The sequence below is a fragment of the Uloborus diversus genome, chromosome 6 (assembly GCF_026930045.1).
Source record: "Uloborus diversus isolate 005 chromosome 6, Udiv.v.3.1, whole genome shotgun sequence".
NCBI classification, from domain to species: domain Eukaryota; kingdom Metazoa; phylum Arthropoda; class Arachnida; order Araneae; family Uloboridae; genus Uloborus; species Uloborus diversus.
In genome coordinates this window covers 73,305,118-73,333,040 of record NC_072736.1, presented here as the reverse complement: position 1 = coordinate 73,333,040, position 27,923 = coordinate 73,305,118, and the positions used below count along the sequence as shown (strand labels likewise).

Below are 27,923 nucleotides of genomic sequence, written 5' to 3'. Positions count from 1 at the left end.
TTGAGAAATAATTTACCTGGGGCCTAAAGTGTTTTTTGTCTCCTAAAATATTAGAACTTTTTCCGTTTCTGGTCATTGTTTACAATTTTGTATCGAATTGACTGTTTTCAAACCATTCTTATGGTGTACTCATATGTGACTGTTAAATTTTTTAGCTGCTTCCTTTTTGGAAGAATTTCTTCAGATAATGTGGTGGTGAGAACAAATGTTTGCTTTATTTGACCAGATAATTATTTTGTCTCCCTTTGATTACAGATTTAAAAATAATTGCTTTTTACCATGGGATTCATTACTTTAAGTTTTACACAACTATTTCCAGTCACAAATGTACAAGACAGATATTCGGAGGGCTTTTCCCATTACCATCTCTATAAGATGTGAGTAAATTAATGAATTCTCACTTTGCAAATTGATACGATCTAATACAGTGTTTTTGAAACTGGATTGCGAACTGATATTTGGTGAGTCTGGATATAAAGCAAAATTTTTTCTCTCTTAATTACAGAAAACTTTATTTTGAGTAGAAAATTTAAAAAACTACAAAAGAAAATTGGTTATAGGCTTAAATAGTTTTTTTTTTTTTTTTTTTTTTTTTTTATTGAATAAACGTTATTTTTATTCAATAAAACTTCTTTCAGTGTGTCCAAAATTTACATCTGTAAGAGCATGTACTATTCTTTTGAATGGTTTATTACAAGCAATGTCTAAACAAATTGAAAGTAAATACCAGAAAAAAAGAAGCCTGTATTTACGAATCTTCCTAATAATTGATCATGCATCTCCAAAAAGTTGTGTTGGAAATGATTCGGATTTTAGATTTCTATAGAATAAGTACCTAAAAACTAGGTCGCTACATTTGAAAGTTTGGCCTCTCCTAATATAGGACACGTGACAAAACGTGAATCTTATTGACACTTTCTTGCTTTTTTCTAGGCGGATTCGGGAGGACCCCTCTTCCAGACAGATGACCATGGTGTGTCGACATTGGTCGGAGTCACTTCTTTTGGAATAGGGTGTGCGGATGACCATCCTGGAGTATACACCAAAATTGCTGACTTCCGTGACTGGATGGCAAAAATCATCCTCGGCTAGGTAGTACCGGATGAAATAAAGGAAGAAAAGAAATCTAGTTTATTCCTTGCATATATTACCACATAAGTGATTGAATAAAGATAGATTTCAGATTCATGTGGTATTCTTGTATTTTATCATTACAGCTCAAATTTCCTTCGTTAGAAGAGGACCCTGTTGCAAGCCTCAATGCATTTGATTAATTGTACGTGAAGACAAAATCTAAATAGTCTGGTGCAAATATTACCGAGCTCGGGAAAATAATCAGTTATCGGAAAATGTGCTCGAAGTAATTAAAATCGTTTTTTTTTTATCAACCAAGATTTGAATGCCATAAAATTTATTTTTATTAAGTGATAAGTGACTGTGGTGTAATATAATTAAAATTGATTTTGATAAAAACCTATATTGCGTGTAGCCGACTTTGATTTACATATTTTCACATGTGTCAGTTCTCTTTCATGTGCAAGGCCGGATTTAGACTTAACGGGGCCCTAAGCTATTTTAGCTATGGGGCCCCTTTTGTTGTTTGAACAACGTTTCTCTCGTTGGTGTAAGAGGCACCACCTCCCCTTTCTTTGTCTCTTTACTCTGATACACACAGAGATACTTTTACTTTGTTTATCGTGTTTTAATGTGTTTTCCCCTGATGACCTATGGTATCCCCCCTTTCAGTGGAGTAGAAAATATTCCCAGTTGTAGGGGTCCGGGGGTTTCTTTCCCGGTGGAATTTTTGAAAAATGGATATAAAATTCTGCATTTTGAAGCATTATTAGATGCAGTTGGAACTACAAAAATATCAGGACAGAAATAGACAAACAAAACGTTTTCAAAGTTATATACTCTTCCAAAAATTAAGATAATACACAACAAATATTGTTTTTTTTTTCGACAAATCAATGACAGTTGTTGACAGAGAGGAAGAGCGCGGGAAGAAAAAAAATTGTTACTTGCTCACATTGGCTTTCGGTACAATTAGTTTTTAATCACCCCTCCAACATACCGACAAATACAACAATGAATTAAATAAAAAATTATGTATAGTAAAAAATGCTTTAAAAGAAAGGGTGCTCAGTTTTAGAAAATAGATAACGTGATTATAATACACTGCCCATTTGAACAATTCATAATTTACCCACTTGACAAGAAATAAAATTGAAGCCCACTTTGCTTGGGATTTTCAAAGACTTATCTAATTATTTTCAAGAACTGTTATTTAACGCACTTCATTTGTACTTCCCAATCTCTGATATTTTATTTTAGAGTCCTGTTCTATTTTTTTAAGAAACAGCTATTTTAAAGTTAAAAGAGAAAGAAGCTATAGATTTCTCATGACAACAACTTTGCCTCAGTTGCAAACGGGGCAGAAAACAAAAAGGAATAGAGGTAGTGTATTTTTTCACCGTGTTAAACAGATTGACAATATGCTGAAGAAAAAAGTTTAAAGCAATAAATAACAAAAGAATTTCCAAAATACTGTATTCGGAATTTTATAAATAGCAAATGGTAAATACCGAAGGATTCATGTTGAATTCAAAACATCAAAATCCAGTTGTCCAAGTCGGTTGTCTCCATCGTGAAACTCTCCTAGCAAACAAAATGACACATGAGCTAAAATTAGCCATAGTTGAGACAGTAAAAACCGTCAACTTCATACAATTAAGACCACTTAACTCTCATATTTTCCTTGCCCTTTCGAAAGACGTGATTGAGCAGACCATCACTCCCTGCTTCTTCACACAGTGGTTTGCTGTTTTTTGAAAAGCAAGTACCAGCTAAGAATTTTTGAGTTGGGGGAAGTGGTACAAAATTCTGATGTTTCACGACGAAACGAACATACCAGTTTATTAAAAGTCAAATATTTTCTGGGAAAAACAAGCGTAAGCGACTGATATTTTTTTAGAATCTTAACGAACTGAATTGAAGAATTCATGAACGCGGTGAGTATCGTGTTCATATGTATTCACAAACTTACGAATTCAAATCAAAAATTCAGTAGTGGAGAAAAGAATCAGTAAAGAGAAGAATTTGATCGTGGCCCACTGGAAATGTTTAAACGGACCAACTCTAGTTGGAGCAAACCTATCCTGGCTCCTGGCAGCATTATAAAAGCTACGCAAACTCAAATTACAGCATTATGATGCAGCCAGGTTAGATATGCCCCAACTATATATAAACCTCGAAAAAAAAGCTTAAAATTGTGTTAGAACATTTGGCCATGATTTAGAGGAAAGCACTACTGCAAGTTGACTGGCAAGGAACAATACGACTGGGTTCGTGATCATCAGCAAGGAACTTTCTTCATAAGAAAAATTTGTTGATTTCTAGAGCAACCTCTCATTAAAACTGAGATTTAGCGCCTTAAGACGTGTATTGGCTATTAGTAAAAAGAGATACCTAGAAATTTTTGATTACGTTATCAATGAGCTGTTACCGTTACCATTATTCTTAGCATTGACACTTTAAGAACAGAAAAATATTGTGGCTAGATCCTCGATTTAAAAAATTTCCTGTAGTTCTTTTCATCACAGAGTTGAATAAGAAACATTACTTTCTCTCAACACAGGCTTAACTTTCTCAGTCGTGTTAAGTGAAAGTTTGGAATTTGCTGGTCGTAATAATCACTAACATTCATCATGAACTTTAATTCAATTTCTAAAGAAACTGAAATATTTGGTTGGAAGTGGAATGTCCAAATATTTTGTTAGTAGTCCAAACAAGTTACACAAAACATTACTAATGATTACTTTGGAAAATTGCAAATGAACTGCAACGATTTAAAAAAAAGATGAATAAAGCAGAAAGTAAAAAGGTTTGAATGTATGTATTGTACTGCACAGAGAAAAATTAAATTTGAGATTGATTGAGAGCTAAAAATTTAAAGTGAGTGTAAATTTAAAAAAAAAAATGCGTTTTTAACACAAGCACAGCAATACAATGTTCCAAACTGCTCTCCGTTCAAAAGAACGGTCGTTCATTTTTTAAGTGAATGAACGGATCCGTTCATTTTAAGGATTCTTTTTCACCCGTTCGTTCATGAACGACACATCCCTACTTTCTAGTACACGAATTGTTAAGGTTCTAACATTTTTAATTACGTTTTTAAATCGCACTTCATGCTGCTTAGGCTCTATTCTAGTATCTAACTTGTTATGGGGGTTTTCGTTTCGTAATCTTTCAAGTTCTTACTCTTTGACAAGTCAAGCTATAGCTATTTTCTCTGGAGATAAACCAAATATTCAAAATATTTTGCGCAAACTGAATCTCATTTTGAAAATACTCACTTTCCATAATCATTTTTAAAAATCAACTACCCTTGCGCCTGCAGGAACAATTAATCCCAACTTGTTAGCTACCAATTTTAGCTCATCTCTTTTTTTTTAGCTATTTAATGGGTACTTTAGATTTAATTGAAGAAACTTATCACTGACCTAATAAATTGTTATTCCTAACTTCAAGTTAGCTCTCATACGGATCATGACGGAAGTGAAAGGAACACAGTTTAAAGGGGTAGAAATCACTGTCACATAGGCTACGCTCATAAATTCACAAAGTTCAGATATTCAACTGATTTGTATCGGGCTGAAGCTGACCATGCATGAGACCCGTTGCTAGTTCCATTATTCTATATTTTCTGGGACTCAAAAAAAAATCCACCTCAAAATATCATTGTGCACTGTTCTCACTCTTTATTTGTAAAATTAAAAGGAGTGAGTAATAAACTCTTACTCCAGTGCTGGCTACAGTAGTGCCTCTCTTTATAAATGGCATTAAGCGCAGAGGTTTTACTAAACACCTTCTCCTGCTGCACGAATTACATCTAGACGGTAGACCAATTCATCCCACACCTGATGGGAATATCTTGTACTACTGAGTTCACCGCCGCTGTGACGCAGTTTTGTAAGTCTATAAAATCTGTGAGATCTGTAGTGCGCAAACAGCGTCATCTACGAATTCATGCAAGAAAAAATTGCAAGGTGTGAGATCAGGGGAATGTAAAAAAATGTGTGTTCCGCAGTAACCACATCGTTTACAGCTGACGCAGTTTGTAATTCACTAACGATTGACGCCAAAGCGCAATACGGTTCTGGAGCACTCTGGTGGTAGTATTCAAACCTTTAAAGCATCCCTTTTCAAATATACAGTGGCTCCCAAAAGTATTCGTACACCTACGACTTTCAGTGAAATATTATCCTATCCATTGGTTAGAATTAATATTTCGAAATAGGTATTTAATTATAAGATCTATGATCAATTTTCAACAAAACTACATGAAATTTTTTTTAAAAATATTAAAACTAATTTTTTTAAAAAAATCAAAAACTAAAAAGTGTCGGAAATTTTATCTCACAAAAGTTTTTGTACACTTTTAAAAATGTCTATATATTATTGAATAATCTAACTATTTATTAAGTTATTATTTAGTAGAATATCATGCAGCATCAACAAAACCTTTTAAACGTCTGGGAGAACAGATTTCATTCTTTTTTTTTTGCGTAATTTCTGAGTAAGTGTTCAACCACACTTTGAGTCTTACTGTTTCTAGCTCTATTTTCGTTTCAAAGCCGTAATTTTGTAATCTAGCCTCCAGATATCCCTAAATATGTTACATTAAATTCAAATATTGAGATTGAAGGGGTATTTTCTAAAATTTAGGACAATTTTTGAGGCACTAGACGCAAACGTTGAAAACTGTGTACTTCTTACCGTATCTTGATAAAAACAAAGTTATTTCCGATAACCAAATTTTTGGCTAAGAGATTAAAATTGGTTTTAAAAATATTTAAATGAACAGCATGATTCAATATTTCATCAAAAAAAAAAAAAAAAAAATCTAAACTACTAATCCTGATGCTGATATGTACCCTCACACAATAATACCTTCACCGTCCTGATTAACTCGTCCAACTAAGTTCTTAAGATTAAGTTCCTAATTTTTTCTTCTACTTACAACTAGCAAAAATACCCAGGCGTTGCCTGGGTCAGTAACAATTGTGAGAAACAATCGCTACTTTCTTTCGTTTTCTGTTTTAACTGAAAGAACTCAAAACACACCGCTTTGACGTGATTAAAAATCGAGCTTCTTCCTCACCCATAAAAGTAAAATAGCAATAAGTATAAAGAACGAACGAGTATTCATTTAGAAACGAAAGTACGAATTGAAGTATATAAAAATTTGAAGAATTTCCAAAATATGAGCTAACAAAAAACAAAGATCAGTAAAAAAACCGCGCGCTTTATTTAATTAAATAGTACACACACACACACACAAAAAAAAACTCTCTACTATGTTTCCCTAAGTGTGCAAAAAGTAGAGTTTCCAAATGTTTAAATGACTTTAAACTCATGTTTGCTCCGGAGAAGCCTTGATTCAAAATTTTCATTATGATTACATTTAATATTGCTGTTGTTAGGCAACGATTTTTTGTAACAATCGGTTTTATATTTAATCATTTAATGAAGTAATTTCATGAAATTTACTGTTTTCCATCATACCTTTTTTAAACTAAATTTTTAGTAATAAATTATAGCCTAAGTTGCTTCCTGATGATGTAGCTATCTATAGTGAAAAAATGGTTAAAATCCGACCAGCAGTTTTAAAGCTTACCCCGGACATACAAATACAGAAGTCGCCATTTATGTATATAGATGAGGATAAAAATCCTAAGAAAGTAATAAATGTCATGCTTGCTCCAGATAAGCATTGATTCAAAATTTTCATTATGATTACATTTAATATTGCTGTTGCAAGGCAACGAATGTTCGTAACAATGGGTTTTATATTTAATCGTTTAATGGGGAAATTACATGACATTTACTGTTTTCCATCAGAACATTTTTAAACTAAGTTTTTTAGGAATAAATTCTACCCTAAGTTGCTCGCTCCCTGATAATGTAGCTATCTATGGTAAAAAAAAAAATGGTTGAAATTGGTCCAGTAGTTTAGCAGATTACCCCGGACGTACATACATACATACAGAAGTAGCCATTTATGTATAAAGATGAGGATACAATTCCTAAGAAAGCAATAAATGTTATGTTTGCTCCAAAGAAGCCTTGATTCAAAATTTTCATTATGATCACTTTTAATATTACTGTTATAAGGCAACGAATTTTCGTAACAATGGGTTTTATATTTAATCATTTAATGGGGAAATTACATGACTTTAACTGTTTTCCATCATAACGTTTTTAAACTAAGTTTTTTAGGAATAAATTATAGCCTAAGTTGCTATCTGATAATGTAGCTATCTATGGTGAAAAAATGGTTGAAATCGGTACTGTAGTTTTGAAGATTACCCCGGATCCCCGGACATACATACATACCCACAGAAGTAAACATTTACGTATAAAGATTATACACCAATTTAACCAAAAATATTAAATTCATTTTTATCTGTAAGTAAGACGTAATTCCAAAACGTTTTGAGCTTATTTGACATTGATTTTGCGACGAAAAGCGTACGTAAGCTTTCTGTTTTTCGCACGGCCAAGAAAATTTCTGCGGGAAGCAGTCCCATTTAATCCAGCTAATCAGAGAACTTGGTGAACAATTTTAGGTGAAAATTAAATGTAAAATTTTTATTTAACTCTGCAGAAACTTTTACAGCACTCAAATGTGTATTTTTGATAAATTTTTTTAACTGTAAATCCCCGATCACACTTTGTCAACTTTGCTGGTTGACCGTTTCTTACCTTGTTTTCGGTACTATTCTTTTCTTTTAAGCATTTTATGAAGCACTTTACTACCGAATGGAATAAATTAACTAATAAAGAGACACTCCAAACCAATTTTCTATTACTGCGAGGGAAATAATTCAAATTTCGAATGGTGTTTGTGGTTTTTTACGAATACCAGACATTTTATGGTAATAAGCACACTATTAAGGAACAAATAAACAAAAAATTAAAATCAAATGACTGTTAAGGGTCAACACAATGCAAAAATAATATTAAAAAAAAACACCATATGCTGATTTTAATCATGAATTTATTCGAAAATATTTGACTGTACGATCACAGTGGGGCATTTGAGCCAAAAAGCTGGCCATAAATCAAATTTTCCAAATATAATGATTATTCTACTAGTTTTTCACTAAAAAATGGTTGCTGATAATAAACTCGGGCAAGTTATATGTATACTCTTAATTTTGCTTGCTCAAACGCAACCCAGTTATACCGATTATTAACTGGTTTAGATATGTAAAAGGAAACCAAACAATTTAACAATGTTGAAGTATATATTTACTAACTGTTAAACAGACATTCGACACAGTGAAATATACAAAAAATTAAAGCAGAGCAAATTAATTATAGTTTTGCTGTTTTACACGTAGATGGGATGATGGTGATGAAAGTCTACAAATTTGTCATCAGTATCACTATCTTCAAAACAAAAAGATTTTAAAAATTTTATGGCTTCCTTCGATATCGTTTGCCTTTTTCTCTTCATGTTAGATGATCTAACGCTACTCAAATATGGATCAGAAGTTAACAAGAGTCTATTTAAAACGTCTTCGTTACAATCCTTTCTGGAAATTTTTCTGGTGAATTTTTTCTCTGTACTGCCGAAAATGCTTGTTTATGGCTTCTGCGGCCTCTTCGGACAACTGACCGATTGGTAACAAGGCATGCAATGTAATACTCGGAGCATGAACTAGTATCTTGTGGACTATTGGTGACATAGGTTGCCAGGCATACAAATTTACATAATACTTCGCAGTATCCATGGTATACATGCCAAATTGCTCCACATTTATGTCGAAACCCGAAGATATCACCTCCAATATTATTTTAAATCGGAGAATTAGTTCTAAAGCTATCCCTTTAATGGCAGCTGCTTCATTCACGTCACCAAAAAATCTACGAGACGTGTTTCCATCATTCGTGTTTCCATAGCCAACTTTAGGTACGTCAACCAGCAATCCCATTTTATTCTTGAATTCTTTTTGAATTATCACTTTGGCTGCCTTAATTTGATCTTTTTCATTTTTCTTTGTAATACGACCTTTGACTACTCCTGCTTTTATCTTATATGATAAATGTAATAAAATTTCGAAAAACCGAATCCTAGCGTGCAGAATAGAAGCCCGAATTTAAAAGTATCTGGATCTTCTGTGCTTTTTGCTGATAAGTCATTAAAGGTTTTTGACGTGCTACCGCATATATAGCAGCGCATAGTAGATGCAGTGTCAGTGACCGCATTACACACTTTGCCGTCCACCATTGTAGGCAGTAACAAATGTTTTATTTTAATTGTTTCACTAACATTTGTTGGAACTAAGTTTTTTGCTTGATTTTCTATATACCAAATCTCCTCGTTTGTGATGTCTTTGTTCTCTTTAATCCTTATATATTATTTCTGTAGCCTGTTTTTGGTTTCTACGCCAGATTTTCCTCAATTCTTGATCGATTTCTTTGATTTACGCCTTATTTTAAAGCTTATGGTGCTGGCTACTGACGAAAAATAGATCCACGGTCTAAAAATTGTTGTTCAGCCGAGAAACCTGTTTTAAAGAACCAGAATGAGGTTTTCGGTTAAACTTATAACTTGAATTTGCGCTACGACCGACAGAGCTGAATAGCTTGATCGGCAGAGCGTTCTCTTCGTAACCAGGAGAATGCGTGTTCGGGCCCACGTCCGGACAATCTGCAACAAAAAATTAGAGAAATATCGTGCATTACATGAACACTTAATTAAGTGAATAACAACTATGAAGGAATAGAGTAAATGAGAAGGAAACGCTCCTTGCTGATATGAAAACTTGAAGTGACTTTGTGCTTAAATTACTTCTGAATGATACGTTTTTTTTTTCTTTTTAAGCTTTGGCTCTGGTAAGAAAATTAAAGCATAATGTAAGCGAAAATATAAGTAACAGGTTTAAGATTTTAGACTACAATAGAATTGTTTTTTGTTCAGAAAAAAAAATAATAAATCGTATATTGAAATATATATTCTTCTAATGAGTTTTGACTCTTTGTACAAATAAAAAAATTACTACCTCAATTTGAAGGGTAATATATATAATTTTTTCTTCTTTTTGCAAAAAAAAAAACAACAAATTCCTGTATCACATTTTTATTACATTTGAAAAGCTACGCTTAAAAAGGAGCATAGTTCAATTTATTTTGTATTTTAACCGTGCTGTTAACTGATGAACACGTGCTGCCATCTAAGTCATAACGGTTCAAGCAGCCTGCGGTAACAAATTGTAAAAATTTTCAAGAATAAAAAAATGTTTCTTCAATATCTTATCTTATATATTATTCCCTTCTCATTTTAAAACTTATCAGGCTGGCTAATGAAGAAAAATAGACTTACGGTCGCAAAATCAAGTTTTTGAAAACGCCCCTTGCTGTTTCAAAACCTCGATGCAGCCTGTAGTTCTTATGCATTTTTTAAAAGCAAAGTTCTAATGCAGTTTTCCATTTTTTACGTCACTTTCGGCAAAAAAGAAAAAAATAGCCTGTGTGTGTGTTTATATTTTAATAAAGCTTAAAAGCACTGGACTTAGTTATTCGGTTAAATTGATAAGTTTTTTTCGGTAGAGCGTTCGGCTATAAACTATCTGAACTTCGGGCAAGTTTGGGCTGTCCGATATAATATCAAATTTATATTAGTATTACGCATTACATGTACTCATAACATACAAACGTAATAAAATAAATGCAGTAGGAATGCTACTTGGTGTTTCGTCTCCTTTATGCAGGCTACAGTTATCATTCGGATAAGTTGACTGTTAATCGAAGGGTGTTTTTCCTTTTTTTTAAGCTTTGACTACATCCAGATCACTCAGCATAATGCAAGCATAAAAAAATATTAGATTTACCTAAAGGAAATCCTTTTTGTGCAGAAAAACATTTTCATTGTGTGCTGAAATATAGATGATTCTAATAGCAGTGTTCGACCTTTTGTACAAATGACAAAATACTACGCCAAATTAAAACTACGAGTTTCACCCAGTAAACCTTTGATTTTTTATTCGCGCGAATACGATATAAAGCATTAAAATTATTATCAACTTCATCAGCAAGAAATCATCTTCTACTCATCTGCTTTCTGCTGAAAAAAAAAAACATTTTGTCTACGTTCGAAAAATTCACTGTAAAAAAATTCCGAAACGTTACTGGTTATTTCCGTGTAACGTCTCGGGATTTCACACGTTTTCACCTATTTCCCCGTAAAAACAAGTATCATCACAAAAAAGTTTCCTGGATCGCTACAAGTTGCACACGTGTAGAGTTTTCACTGTTGTGGAAAATATTTTTAGCAACCAGTTTAAAGATTGAATGAGCGTGTTTATTAAGTGTACCGGCCTAAGGTTTTTTATGGCGTGTCCAGATTGACTAAGCTCCTAATGAGAGCAAAAATGTCAATGGATAGCTACAGCTTTGCAAGGCAGGAATTGCAGACAAGAAATATGCTTGGTTCCTTCTTGCATAACTGTGGTCGCTCTGATATTTATGGAGCCTTCTATAATTGATTAGGAAGGTTCTAATCAATTGCCCTAAAACTACTTAATTTTTCTGGAAGGTTCTAGAGACATAACTGGCTTTAACAGGGCAGATTTCGCACGTCTTCATAAAGTTTTGAAGGTTAATTTCAGAAAGAATACTGACTTTTAGCGGAAAGCGTTCCTGATTTTTCCAAGATATGTTACTGGCAGAGACTGGGCACATCAGCTGCCCATTATTTTCCAGGAACGTTTCTGAATCGTTTTTACAGTGTTACACTTAAAAAACGGACTCAATTCAACTGGTTTTGGTTTTGAATTTTAAGTGTTCAATTAAAAGAGAAACATGTGCGGGCATTTAAGCCGTAACGGTTAAAGCAACCTTCTATGTGAAATAGTTCAATATTCAAAGATAAAAACACTTATTTTCAATCTAATTTATTACTTTTCTAGAATATTCGTTTCAATTGCTACGTGAGATTTTTGTCATTCTTTAATCAAATTCCTTGCTTTGCGAATAATTTTAAATCGTATCATTCTGGTTAATGACAAAACATAGAAGCATGATATTATTATTATTATTATTATTATTATTTGCAAAAAGCTTTTTTGCTGTTTTTTACTACGCATTCCTTCAATGAATAGCTTTCAAAAGGGAAGGCGCAATTGCTAGGTTTGTTGGGGTGTCGGGCTGTTAATCAGAATGGCGCCAATTCGAATCCGTGCTAATAAATATCTCTTTAATGTTTCTTTTTTTTTCCCGTCAGATGCTCACATGGGCAGGACTCAGTTTGCCACAACCTGTTTTTTTACATGCACAATTATTGCTTTTTCACGAGTCCCTACTCAGCCACACTTTTAATGATATTTATGTTTGAATTGAAAATATGTACGACCAAAAGGTGAGCGATGATCAAATTATCACAACGTTGTATTTAACGAGGTTTTGTTACTGATGTCTTTAAATTGCATGCCTTCTCTTCTGCGCTTACTTTTTCTTCGGTTCTCCTTTGAAATTCTTAAAGGGCGAAATACCTTATGAAACGATTCGAAGCACAGTGCGGAGTTCCGCACGGGTCGACTAGTAAACCTTATTCTAATAGGTCTGCAAAATCTAGATGACGATGGACAAGGATTCTGCCAGATAACATTATTGCCAGACATTAATCTAAGAGGCACAAGAGAACTGAGGAAAATGTGAGCATCAGTGCCATCCTCATTTTCAAATTTTTGTTTGTACTGGCTTTGCTTTGATCCGTCACAACCCCACTTAAAAATCAACACAAAATCTGCAGCTTCTTCATGACTGTATGCTTGGAACACTGGCTCTAAATACATGCACAATCTTATGATTGTGTGATCTACTAATTCTTGCAAATGTATTTGAGCACAAGTTTCATCGACAAACGTTTTCGGATAACATTCTCGCTTTGCTTTTTGTACATATTTATAACATGGATAAACATCTTTGTTAGCCTGCTGTATGACTTCATACTGACTCCTAGACAAATTAGCTTCAACAAATATTGCTAAAGCCTCTTCCGGCGAGTGTTTTTTGATAGTAATGCAACCAGCAGTGACTGCTTTTCGAAACTTTGTTGCTCAGGTTGGAGACTTATTTATGTCTTGGATAACTTTTGCCACGTCTGTGTTACCTATGGCACGATGACTCATTTGAGCATTATACGTTAATTCATCAACAGCAACATTTTTTCTTAGTTCCGATGTTTTTCGGCGCTTCGTTCTTTCACTCGATTCTCCGAAATCCTTACTGGATCTTCCTAATGGTAAAAGATCCGGAACTGAGTAGGTAGGTAATATAACCCCTTCTTTTAACAAATTTTGGTTGTTTTCTAGAAATCGGCTTTCCATTCTATTACATGCCATCCATTTTCGCATGTAAACAATTTTAAAACTGTTAATGGTGTTTTTAACTTCCCACAATTTTTCGCAAGGGCAGTTAGTAATTTTAGCTAGATTTTTAATTAGTTCTTTAAACTTTCCATCAAAGGACCTTTCTGTACTGCCAATTAACATCTTATGCAGCTGTATTCGACTCATAGATGTAACAGAAGCCTGTGAACCTAAAAACAACTGAAAAAAGAGAAATAACTAAAAATCACAACTGCTCTATTGATCGCGTTATTATTTTTTCGGGCAAATTCGGGCAAACTTTTATTTCAGATTATCAAAATAGAGATTCTGAAGTATCACGGGGTATAATTTTCAATGAGTACAAATGAGTACAACATGTTTAAAAACCTTCACTTTTTTAGGAATTGCAAAAAAAAACATATAATTTTTGTGAAGTTTGACGAACCGTACTAATGTAAAAATAGTAGTTTAAAACAAATAAAAACTGATGAATAATGGTGCACAAACCTTGCTCAACCCCGTCCATAGTAAATTACTTCACTAGAGTTACTTCTGACGTGAAAATAGTACAATGAAGTAACTTCGAGAAACTGTAATGACTCAAACGAAGACAGCCGTATTTCGAAAGCTCTAAGTTCTGACTGCTGGTAAATTCGACTGGTTAGTCTCAGTGCAGAGGGAACACTTCCACGTGATGCCAAATTTATCTACCTTTTCTGAAATTTAAGGTCAAAGCTACTCATTGAAGTTTGCATTTTCGACTTTTGGCCAGCTTTTTGGCTCAAATGCCCCTCTGTGCGATGATTTTTTTGACGCATTATTTCTCCGTCTCTTCGTTTTTTGACCCATTTCGAAAAGAAGATCTTTCAATATTTTGACAAACAGGGTTTTATTTAGAATGACGTAGGAAAGTTATGAAAAAATATTAGATTTCACATTCGAATTCGCTTTTGCGTTATTTTGGTTTTACTGAAAAATTTCAAAGTGTACGAACACTTTTGGGGGCCACTGTACCTGACACAATTTAAGTGCACAATATAGAGCAGGAAATATAGAAATTTGAAATTGTGTCCACCGTTTTGAAAGACATTGTTCACCCATTGAAATTTGGTGAAAAGGAAGGTCACGTAACGGTGAAACAAAAAATCTGCTTTATGAAAGAAAAAAAAGGCCTCCTTTTTCTTCGATGAATTGATGACAGAGACTTTCTTTTATATACCATTATCAAATGGAAGGACTAGAAAATGCTGTGTGTCCGGTGGTTTGACGTGCTTATGTACTGGGATGATGCTCCAATTTTAATTTTCTGCCCAAAGGTTATGCAGCCTTTTGACCCAGAAGAACGTAAATAATTCTTACCAGTAATATAAAATAAATTATTGCTGCGTTTGGATTATTCTACCAAGGAATGAAAGTATTCCAGTAAAAAAAAAGTTCGAATTTGAAAAAATTTTTTTTAAAAGTTTTCAAAAGTTTCTGTTTGACGAATTGGCAACAGATACTTCCTTCTGTATACAATTCCTAAAAGTAAATGACTGAAAAATATGTCCTCCAAGTGAAACGATACCTCTGGGGGTGCCAGACTAGGAAGTTATTCGGCTCCTGGTTCTAAATTGTCTCTCGAACTGTCCATAGGTGGCACCACCATCTATTGTGTTGTCTTTGTGCTGTCCTGGAAAAAACAAAATTCCTGGAAACATTGTGGACTAATAGAGGTATAAGCTTCCCTAGTGGAATAGCAGAAACCTCAATCTGTGTGTGTGTGAAAGAAAGAAAGAAAGAAAGACTGAAAAATATTGTATCCGTCCGCCTTTTAGAAATATTTATTAACTGGGCTGCTGCACCAATTTTCGTTTAAACTTTGAAAAAACCTGAAGCAGGACCGCAAAAGTTTTCTCAGTTTATTTATGTTTTGTATATTTACATACATATTAATAAAAATGTGTTTGTGCTATGTATCAAGTATTAGTTTTAACTGCGAGATTAATTATTCATTTACTCGTCTCAACGTCCTAGCCAAGTTTTGCCGATATTTTACAAATAGTTTTAATATGATTAGGCTCGCAAAAGCATATGTAAACAAAATGTATTTCTACTAAAATTGTAAAATTTATGGATGCGTAAACAATTTCACACTTTGAAGTAATAAATGTTGTCATTATAGCATTAGAAATTTAACAGATGTTTCCGATTATCCTGAGATTCATTGCGGCTGTAATGCCTAAATTTTGACTTTGTCCTATCTACGAAGATAAGAAAGAACTAAATGTATTTAATCGAAGCATGATTGAAAAGAATGCAGCCGTGATTTAAAATTCCAACATGAAGAGGTAAGGATTGCCTTTTATAACAATTCACGAAACCTTTTTGGGCCACTAGGGACAGTTGTACAAATTTACCGATCCTAGTACCACTGCCGCAATTTTGGATAAATACTTTTGTTCTTTTATTTCAGGGTTTATTAAACTGACGTTTGTATAGAAACATCAATTTAACTAAATTTTAGGCATAAAGTAGTATTTTATCGTTTGAAATATTTTTTGAAAAGAAAAAAAAACTGTCTAAAGACAAAGGTTATTTTGTATTTTCAGCTAAAAGACGCATTTATTGGGAGAAAAACCCGAAATTGAGAACTTCATTCAGAGGAATCTTCATTTTGGATTTTTATTCTTGATTTTGACCTGTTTTTTTTTTTTTTTTTTTTTTTTTTTTTGTAAAAAATGAAGAAACCAACTAGCACTAAAAACAACATTGATTCATGTTATTGCTTTAAACGTAATCGAAAAGTTTTTTTACTGTACTTCAGGATTTTTTTCTTTAAGTTTATAATTTTGTCCAGGTTTCTCGTAAAGACACATAATTCAAGATGCCCATTTGTAAAGTTAAATTAATTGTTAAATTTAATTTATGAACCATGCTGAATTTAGGAGCAATTTTTAACGATTCATCTTAATTGTAATGAAGCAAAGCCAAATTGTGTTAGGTTGCGAATTGATTTTTTATTTTAAATTTGAGTCGATAATTTTGTCTTCTTTAAATGTTACAGTTAATCCTTCATTCACAAAAATAAGCTCCGTTCCGATATATATTTGTTTAAATGTAGAGTAATAAAATAAATTACTTTTAAATAAAAAAAAAACCGCCTTCAAAAAATACGCAGGAACTAAAAAGCAAAAAATAACTGATTACACTTACAGTTACATTCTATTTTCTACCCAAACATATAAATGAAATTTATTTTACCATTCCAGTACAAAAATCAACTAAACCAAACACCGAATTATAAAATAAACACTGATTTAAATTACTACACGATGAATTATTTTAAATACCTAACTAATTATATACGCTCTCTTAATTTTTAATAACATTTTGAAGTCGGGGCCTCCTGTAAACAACTACATAACGTAACTGACAACCCACCGAATCCTAAATTAAACACTAATTTAACTATACACAAAATTAGCCTTTAAAACTAAACCTACTCAGTCATCGTATAGTAATTTAAATCAGTGTTTATTTTATAACTCGGTGTTTAGTTGATTTTTGTACTGGAATTGTAAAATAAATTTCATTTCTATGTTTGGGTAGGAAATAGAATGTAAGTGTATCTAGTTATTTTTTGCTTTTTAGTTCCTGGATATTTTTTGAAGACGGTTTTTTTTTATTTAAAAGTAATTTATTTTTTGCTTTTTAGTGGCGTAAATAACACGGCGAGCGTCTCGGAAACTTCCGACGACTGTGATGAAGAAAGGCTTTTTCAAATGCGTAACTATGTACAAAAAAATTGTCTTCATCATTAGTTCAACTTTATTCAAAGTTTGCTTTCCGAAAGCAAATGCACGAGTCACTAAAAAAACAAATCGCTTTAAGTTTAAATTTGCAAAATTGTAAATTTTAGAATAATTGTCATTATTATTACTCTTAATAATATAATTTTTTAGTACTTTCTTTAACTTTAGGTAAAGAAAGTATATACCTTTGTTTTATGGCCTTTGTTTATCAATGGGTTTTATATTTAATCGTTTGTGAGGGAAATTGCATGAAATTTACTGTTTTACCCTTAACTTTTCCCTAAAGAACAAATAATATAAATCAAAGATTTGGAACCTAAGTTAGACCACCACTAAACAAAAAAAAAGCATAAAACCGGTTCACTAAGTGAGACGATATACAAAGTTAATAAAGTACAAATCGATTTAAATGTGAGTATGATATTTGAAGAGTTCCTTCAATTTCATCAAACCTGAACTTAATTACCATTAGACCGCCGAGGATGCATACCGTTTCAAACAAAAAAAGAATTTTCCTTATCGGTACAGGCAGGGGCGTGCACCGAAATTTTCGAGCCCATCACAAATGACTTTTCCGGACCCCTCTTCATATTGTTTACCCCTATAATTCACCCTTAGTTGTAAAAATATTGGACCCCCTTCATACTCGGGCCCGGGCCAATAGGTGTCCCTCTCCCCTCCCTGTGCACGCCCCTGGGTACAGGTGTCTTCGAGTATTTATGGAACATTGTTCAAAGAAAAACAAATCCGACGAGTTCAGAACCTCCTCCTTATTTTGAAGCCTGCTAATCAAGAGCCATTATTTTGAAGTTCAGACAAGGTGTGGCAGTGACCATTTTTGATTTTTATAATTTTTTTATATGTCAAAGTACGTCATGAGAAGTGAACATTCTGAAATTTTTAGCCTTCCAAATGAAGAATTAGCTTCTGAATTACCTGCAATTAAAATAACATCAATTTGTAAAAATCAGAAAAATAAAGTATTACTAGTCTTTTTCTTTCTCTATACACACATATATACATTCTTACTACATCCTTAAAGTTTTAGAAGATCTAATCTGCATACTGGACACACGTTTTACGTACGAGAAAACGCATAAAATGAGCTACAAAAAAAAATTATTTTCTGGAAAACAAGAAGAGATCCCATGCTGCTTTCTTTTTCATGATGTTTTACACATAGCCAGGTACCATAATATATAAAAGGTTTTTTTTCCTAGTGATGCTGTTTTGAGTTAATTGTGATCAAAAAAGCACAATTTTTGATAATTTGAAAAATATCAGGCCATTTTTCTCCTAAAAAAATTAAACCACAAACAAATTTTGTGTCATTTACTCTCTTCATAGTATAAACTTTCAGTATATGTTACATTTTTTTCGGGGGGGGGGGTGGCTTTTTGGGGGAAATAACGCAGGTTCAACTTGCGCGAAAACGGATAAACTCCATACTTTGCGACCCCTTATCTGAAGAAAGCAACAACCCCCAACCAAAATAACTATGAAGTCGTCATCACTAGATACAGTACAACCAATAAGTATAAACATAATCGTGGGGTGGTGTTTCTGTAAAGAGCTAAAGCGCACTGAAATGCGACTTTTAGAATTTTTCTAAAAAGCGCTGCAAAACGTCAAACTTTGGGAATTTTTAACGAGCGAAAAAAAATTTTTGGAAAGCTAAAAATTTCAGAACGTTTACTTCTTATGGCCTACTTTGGGATATAAAAAAATTAGGAAAATCAAAAATGGTCACTGCCAAAATTTCCGTTTTTTGTCTGAATTTCAAAAAATGGCTCTTAATATAACCATAATTTCAAATTGAACTGGCGGCATCGTGAAATAGTAAATCTAGAATATTGGTCAAACTTAAGAAATCATACACGGCTATAATGTATATTATTAAAGAATATAAATTAAATCGTGGGGGAGGGGTGTTCTGTATTCAATTCCTCCTCAACTGAACACTAAATATATTTAAAAACTGGAACATTAAATAAAGAACTTTATATTTCAGTGAGTAAATAAAGTTATTTATTAGTAAATAAAATATTAAGGTAATTGATTCAACTATTAAAGTAGCAAAATATATTTAATTTACTGCTTTGCTACGCAGTTCAGTACATTAGCAACACTTACAATAAAAAATTAACAGGCGGCGCAGCGTTGCGAAAATTAATCATCCATGTGCCGCGAGAATTAAATATCGTTCAAGAGAAAGCCAAAACCTTAGGTGTGAAAATACACCGATCACAGCAAAAACACGTGACCGTGACGTATGAAATTTAAAGTTTCTTGGATTTCTCCGAGACTCCTTATCAGATCCAGATCAAATTACAATGGGACCATCTGGGAAGTATACCCTTCCAAACAAACAAAAAATTTTTTCAAATCGGTCAAGTAGTATTGGAATAATTCGAAAACATACATAAAAAGCCGCAATACGAAATCATAACCTCCTTTTTTGAAGTCGGTTAAAAAACTGTTTAAGTTGCATGTTAAAATTGCAGTGCAGAACAATCATTTCATTTTTAGCTACAACATAAGAAAAGGTGAGAACAAACTTGTTTGTTTTTGCAATAAATATTTATTTCGCATCTCAAAAATTTAATTCCTGCCTAAACTAAACGAGCCTACTTCCCCGTATACCAATATAGACTTGCTAGTACCTAATCAATATTCTTTAAATATTTATCTCTGACTCACGTCCATGTTCAGTCTACAGTATATTGTATTTTGATTTTTATTGGTATAACTTTTTTTTTTCTATTTCTTGAAACCAAAAATTTAACATATATTTAGAATCTGCACTACATTTGCTGCCAAGAAGTAATTTTTCGGTTGTCGTTAGTGTTAAAAAATTTTGAATTGATCAAAAAATACAGTGACAATACCGAAGTAAGAAAATGAAAACTATTCGATACATATTCCTTTCTTTTTCAACAAAGTTTGTTTGAAGGAAATTTGGGGTCTATATTTGGCTAAAATTTCCCCGTAAACGGTAATGAAAGTTGTTTTGAGCTGTTCAAAATTGAACAAAAAAATTGACTATAAATCAAAAGTTCAAAATTGAAAAAAAAAAATGCTCAAATCAAAAGATGAAATATCGGAATGAGGTGTCCTCCCCAAGATCAAGAAGGAATCGTACCATTCCCTCAAAAGTTATTAGGGATGGGGGGAGGTATGTATACAAACAGAGAGTTAGACCTACAAACACACATTTTCCATATCTCAGAACCCTACTTAACAATTTTTTAGTTTTTCGATATTCATATTTTTTGTTCAATTTTGACTTTTGTTTTCAGCGGTATTTTTAAGATGTACTAAGCCTTCTTTGATGTTTTTTCCTTCTTTCCTTTACGTTTTGGGAAAGTAAGCTAAAAAGCGGCAAATGGTTTGACTTGAAAACGCACAGTTTTTCGGCTTATTTTAGTCAAATTTAATGCCTATAAAAACAAGCTTAAACCATTTTGTTAAATTGTATTTTGTGGGATGATAAACACACTGCGTGCAAAAAATATGTTTTTAGCCCAGATACAATATGTTGTGCTTTAAAAGCTATTTTTCAAATTAATAAATATATTCTTAGATTTAGAGAAAATGAAGCATTGTCATTTAGAATAATTTCGGACTAGGATAGTAATTAATTTTAAATTGATTTAATATACATTAGTTCTTAATTTGAACAACTATAGTTGAGACAAATGTAACCATGGCAACATTGTGAAGGTTACGCAGATCTTAATCACAGCATCAGGACACGCTGTCAGTTAGGTTTTCTCCAACTATGGACGGTATTTTAGAAGTATTCCATGTTATACCAGCAAGCAACAAATATAAAAACACTACTAAAGCATGAGTGGGGTGGTTTAAAATAGAAAAATTGATTCTTAAAGTCAGTCCGGAGGATTTTTTTTTCTGGGAATCGCTATACTTAGCGGAAAATAGCTAATTACCTTCATTTTAACTTTGGTTTTCAAAATAACTCACTCTGCATTTAAAGATTTTAATTCAAGTTGAATATTCTCTAAAAAGTATATTAAGTGGGGAAACCAGTTAAGGAGGCAGAAATTTTAGTGTTTTTCGTGAATTATTTTAACAGGGAAGGAATAATCAGACTTTGTTCAAACATGAAGGGCATTTTATCCTTATTTTGAAGTACACTTTGTTGTAATTTTTTCAAGATTTTGCCAGAAATAGAGTAGTTGGAAGCTTATGTCCATGTATGGTTGCCATCAGAGCTTGTTGCTGGTGTGCATTCTTGAAGTCACAATTTTTATATGTAATCATTACATTTTTTTTATCGTTAACATATTTCCTCAGAGCATAAACCTATATATATATATATATATATATATATATATATATATATATATATATATATATATATATATATATATATATATATATATATATATATATATATATATATATATATATATATATATATATATATATAATCTTGTTTAAAAAAATATATTTCATGCTTTTGAGGTGTTTGATCACAAAATTCACGTTTTCTACCATTTTCGTTTACTTTTTCGCATTAAAAAATATTTTTAATAATGTTATCATCCCAGAATTAGGTTCACATGAGTGTAATTGAATAAAGAATATTCACAGAAATTTTCAGAACGATTGACCTATAACGTTTTGCTAGAACGCTCACCGGTTGAAAAAAAATCGTTTTGAGAAAAACGCGATTGAAAAAAAAAACTGTTCTGAACATTTTCGAATCTTTAGTTTTTTAAGTGTTCATAGCATCGGAACTAATCGGAATTTTGAATTGAAATTTTGGAAACATATTCTTCAATAGTTCTACAGTAAATTTATATGACATTTAAAATAATTAAAAAATAGATTTTTCTACCCGTCTAAACAGGTTTCCTCCCTTAAGTTATCTTTTAAAAATGTTACTGTGTTATTTTTTTCATTCTATAAATTTTCTAATTTATAAAATCCCGACACCACTTGCTTGCAAAACTACTTGCTGTTCTTGAATGTGTCTCTTCATTTCCAGATCCGTACTACAACTGGTAACATTAATCTGCGCAGTCGGCTCAATCTTTGGTTCAAGTAAGTGATGTGTCACGCTTGTATTTACATGTTCCTTAAAATACTAGTTGTTTCGCCAAAATAACTCAAGGATACTAAATTTTCCTTTGTTTTATTTCACACGTTCCCCCTAAAATCGAAGTTAAATTTTCCTATGGTGTAATACCTAATTTTAAAGCAATTATAATACTAATTTCTTTTTTTAACTCATTGGTAAGTTTTATTTAGTTACTAGTGGCACCGAACGGCTTTGCCCGTAGTAGAAAAACTAAAAGGCCTTTTGGTTCGTACATTTATTTACAATTAATGTATCTTGAATTCTTGCCAATTGGCTTGCCCATGTTACGGTTGCACGTTATGATAATTTGGTAATTTATTCGTCCATGTTATGATAATTTTGCGCGGGAAAATGTTCTTAAAATTAGAATAGAAAAAGAACAAAATCGAATTTTCGAAAAATCGCTTCGGGGTGCACACTCCCAAACTCCAAACTAATTCTGTGCAAAATTTCGTGAAAATCGGCAGAACAGTCAAAGCGCTATGCGCGTCACAGAGATCCAGACATCCAGAGAGACTTTCAGCTTGACTATTAGTAAAGATTTGAAACACCCTTGAGGTTTTATTTCTGTTTCTTCTATGTCTATTCTGAGTTTTTTTTCAATTCGCTAACCCCATACTGTTCACCTACTTACTGCGTAAAGGGGCAAGTGTGTGAACTCTGCAAACGTTCTCAAAAAAACATGTAGTAAATACACAAAGCATAGTGGAGTCAAAACAACTGATACGTACTATTCAGATCATCCAAGCAATAAAAGAAAGTTTAACTACTTCATTTACAACATCAAAAAATAATGTTGAAAAAGCTTGCCAACATGCTCCGAGCTCCCCTACTGTTTAGATTTGTTTGTGCTTCTTCTTTGTCGATGGTTCAAACAATACAAAACTAACCTAACCACAATTGTAAACTAACCCACTCACATTACCTTTGTTACGCAAAGTACCGATTTCTCTCTTTGTAACGCGTAATGCCTAGACGTCTGCAAAAATTCACCATTAACTGTTTAAATAGAAAAATTGAACCAAAAATTACTCTTCTCCTTCTAAGCAGAACGTGCGCAAGAAAAAATAACACACTAGCAGCAAGTTACCGCGCCTAAGCCAAGGCAAAGGCAAAACTGCAAGTTAACATACCAGACAGCCCCTCAATGTTGTCGTTAGTTGCCTTTGTAAATTCTGTACCTCACAACCAGACAAACATAAATCCAAAACTGCGATTTTCCGTTTATTAGTGCATTGTATGTAGAATCCTGTTCCGCACATTGAGAAATATGAACGTAATCCTAGAAAAAAAAATCCTTTGTAATCATTTTCAAGAGTAAAAAGAGCGCGCGTCTCATCCTTTGCATGCGCTTTAAAAACGTTTTCCGTCTCTCCTTTAAAGTAGCGAATATGTGACTTACGTCAGACTGGTTCTGAGACACAGAATTGATAATCAAATATTTCAGATCTGGTAGAGGTTCTTTCTAAAATGAAACTAAATGCGATCTTCATATCAAAGTGAATTTATGTGTTCTGGTGAACGATATATTGCCACCATCTGTTTGCAACATCTGTATGAGAAGCCTTTGATAAGAAGAAACAGTGCGTGCACCTTTTCTAAAAGGTGTAGAAGTGTTTACTACTTAGAGATATAGGACCTTCAAATCTTCCAGGCTACATATCGAGTCAGTTTCGCAATACTTAAAATATTTTAAATATTACAAAATCAGTAGGCCAAAATGAAGTTTAACTGTGAAAGAAAAACCGATTTTGCCCAAGACTGATTTTTTACCACAAACCTGAGCCTTACTCTAAGTCTTGGTTAAGATAGTTGTATTCATTTTCTGTATACATACTTTGAAAATTGTTTTAGATAATATTTAACAGCCCTTAATTCCATACGTACAATAATTTACGTCTCCCGTATCTCACGAAAAAAAATGTTTTGTTCTTAAACAATTTGAGGAAATCGCAGCGGGGACAACCTTAATGGAAAATGTACTTCTACTCACTGTGAAAATTTTGAATTTTTTGAACGACCCTAGATCACGGTCATGATGGACCATATCAGGTATTTAATGTTCAAGTTTCAGACACAATATATAGTCACGCGTTAATTACATAAATAAGACGCGCTACAACGCGATTCGACTTAATTTTTCTGGCATTTTTTATAGGAAAAAAATGTAATTACGTTACCGGGGTTATGATTTCGGCATTTCAGTGGAACATGATTCCACGAAATATTGTCTGAAATAAAAGGACCTAAACATCACTTGACTAAATTTCCATTCTAAGTTCAACTTAAAAATGTAATAAGAAAGTCAGAAGGGCGTATTAAAAGATGTCTTCAAGTTGACGTGTCTTCACAAGAAAAAAATTTCACTTCGATTTTAATTTTAGACTTACATGAATCTGAATCTCAGAATTCCATAAGTTCTTCAAAAAAATTATTAAAAAAAAAAACACTGGATGGATTCTAAAAGAATCATTCGTTAAAGATGTTATAGTAATTTGCGAACCTTTTTTCTAGGTATTCCACGCCGGAACAAAAATGATCCATTAACACTGGAAGGTTGCGGTTACGGTCTCTATCCCGCTTCTGGAGGTGACAGAATAGTTGGAGGAGAAGCGGCTCGCCATGGGCAATATCCTTGGACGGTAAAAAATCTTTTCTGTTGTTTCTGAGTGACAAACTTTATTTATTGCTCTGAATATTCTTCATTTAAACCTTACACAACACAGCTTTTTGTAGCTAAGCTTATGCAAGAAAACATCGATTACAATTAAAAGTCCCATTAAAATGTAAAATACGAAAAATAGGAACAAATATGGCGACGACGCAAACGTTTTTGTTCTATTTTCGCTGAGGGAAAGAAAGTTAAAACGTCGAAAAGTCAAGTGACGTTCTCGTAATGGAAATGTACAAAGAAATGTGCGATCAAAAGTAAGAAAGGTGAGTTTTATGTTACCATCCATCAGTAACACTTCGTGGGAGGTCATGAGAGGTCACAATGACCTCCCAAAAAAAATTCGGCAAATTTCGACTGCCGATTTAGAAAATTTGTGGACAGTGTTACAGCATCGTAGCTATTTTTAACCTTTTTAGTGATGCTAGTATATTAGTAGACCTATATTAGCTACCAGTTTGTTTCGCACTCTTGGCTTCCTTAAGAGGTTTTCCATCTCCAGCTCAGTCACTTTCCTACGCCGGGCTGATGAGTGCTAATAAGCACGAAACTGCAATCCTCGGCTGGAAATGACTGAGCTGGCGGTGTATTTCACGTATTTCTGCTTTAACCCTGGCTAATGGGCGGTAATTTACTGAATATTGACTCAGTTTTGTTTGATGTGCAGAAAGTCTTTCGAAGGGTGCGTTTCGGGCCATGAGTAAGTTCCTGAAAAGATAATGAGAACAAGAAAGAGACCAAAAGATAGTTCAAACCAAACTTCTTTAGTACTCTACAGAATTGTTTTAAAAAATCAAGTATGCATGAATTTTAATCACGAACCGGTTTAACCCGCAACAGGGGAGGTGAAAAAGTGGGATGTAACAGAGGACGTGAGGTCTCAGAGACCGCTCTATTTGCAAATTTTTAAAGTCGTGTAATTATGATATATTCCTTTAATTTTGTACAGATGTTCTTTGAACTTTTATTAGCAAGGAGAAAAAATTTTTTTGAATTCTTAATCGAAATATACCTTTTCCGAGGAAATTCGGCTAGAGTCTTAAGATTTTTCGAGAAAATCATATGCTAGAGTAAATAACTATCTACTCGTTAAAAAAAAAAACGAATCTTTTACTTTTTAATGATTTCATTTTAGTTCTTTAATATATACAGAATATTTTAGTACCATGAAATTGGTTATATCATGCTACGGGAAATTTTTGACAGCTCTTTAACTGTTAGTATTTCGTGTTGTATTTCGAGGAATAATTCAGCCTTCATTGTCCCTAGAACATCATTGCGTAATGTTTGTGAACATTTCAAACAGTTCTCAACCTCATCTAGAATATTTTGCATTTCTTCCACATAACGCAGATAAGATTAAATGAACCTATATCCACGGTTTCTAACGTTAAGAGCCATGTTTAATACTGCCAAAATTGTAACACTGAAGGGCAGGTGCGGTCTCACAGACCGCTTCTAAAAATGTAATGAAATTTAAACCAGATGCACTTGCTTAAAGGTACTGATAAGCAAGGGGGGGGGGGGGTGTTCAAGATCACAAAACAAAAAATCTATTGAAAACGAGCTGATGTGTGCATCACATAACTTCCTTTTACTCCAATTTAATGTCATTTCCCCATTACTGGCAATTTTAATGTGATTCAATAGTTTACTCTCTAAATATCACCAACAATGCTCACCAAATCGCCAAAAATATCACCAAATCGCCAAATTTGTCGCCAAGTTGGCGACAAAACTTGGCGGCCGAAAGACTGGCGATGAGTCGCCAAGTGTCCGACAAATTATAACACAACTTGAGTTTACATCGAAATTAACAATGATTTCTCCCTAAAAAAGGGCAAAAGACACCTAAGGAACATTCGAATGCAACCAAAATTAAAGGTGCACAACTAGACCCTAAGGAGCCCACGTACCATATTTCAACTTTCTAGGACATACCGTTTTTGAGTTATGCGAGATACATACACACATACGCACATTCATACGTACATACGGACGTCACGAGAAAATTCGGTGTAATTAACTCGGGGGTCGTCAAAATGGATATTTCGGGTGTCTGTAGGTTTCTAGGCATATATTTACGTGTGGTCGGGTCGAAAAAAAAACTCAACATTCATTCGGGGGTGAGAAAAATGGAAATTAAGGCCGATTTTTGAGTGAAATTTTTTTCGCGAATACAATACTTTCTTTTTTGTAAAAGGAAGTAAAAAGCATCCAGTCGGACAGAGAATGAAATAGGGGTGATAGGATAAACTTTTGAGCGGTTTGTGAGACCACACCTCCCCTGTTAAGGGTTAAATGAGCAATCGCTTATAACCAGCAAATTTCGCGGTTCATTCAAGTTTGTTTCTAGTGAGTTTCACGTGCATTTAATCCTCATAAATATCAAATGGTATAAACATGAATATTTTTTAAATTGAGTTGCACTTAATGCCACTAATAAAATACTTTATGTATTTTAGATTACACTCCATAAAAGCTTTTTTCTGGAAAAAAATTTACTTCTTTTTTTTGTAGGTCTCTATGCACAGACAAGACAATGATTTTCGACACTGGTGTGGCGGAAGCATTTTGAATGAGATGTGGGTGGTTACTGCAGCACATTGCATAAAATTGTAAGTTCAGCATTCATTAGATTTAAGGCTCTATTGGAGAGATTTTTTGAATTGAATATTTTAGACTTAGTTAAAAGTTTTCTCTTAAGATTCCGTACTTCTGTCTGTTTTTTCACCGTGTTATTAATTTATTCAACTTTTTTACCAAGTTGTGCAAAATATTAGGACTAAATTCATTTACTCTTATTGTTTTTTGTCATTTTTTGAGGGTTAGAAATGTGTAATGGATTTTTAAATTACAATGCTTTCTATTCTGCTCATACAACGAATGCTGAATTTTAAGGGAAAAGCCGTGGAAGAAAGAAAGAAAAAGAAAGTGTGTAAAGAAAAGGA

The 27,923-nt window shown here is 33.1% G+C and overlaps 1 protein-coding gene across 1 annotated transcript in view; it reads left to right on the top strand.

Annotated features, from left to right (window-relative positions):
• Positions 1 to 27,923, top strand: part of LOC129224816 (transmembrane protease serine 9-like) — a 68,947-nt gene that overhangs the window by 22,302 nt on the left and 18,722 nt on the right. The window contains exons 8-12 of the mRNA XM_054859365.1: positions 934 to 1,090; positions 12,644 to 12,722; positions 22,209 to 22,264; positions 24,816 to 24,943; positions 27,493 to 27,590. Of these exons, the coding sequence (XP_054715340.1) occupies positions 934 to 1,090; positions 12,644 to 12,722; positions 22,209 to 22,264; positions 24,816 to 24,943; positions 27,493 to 27,590 (518 nt within the window). The remainder of the gene's footprint in view (positions 1 to 933; positions 1,091 to 12,643; positions 12,723 to 22,208; positions 22,265 to 24,815; positions 24,944 to 27,492; positions 27,591 to 27,923) is intronic.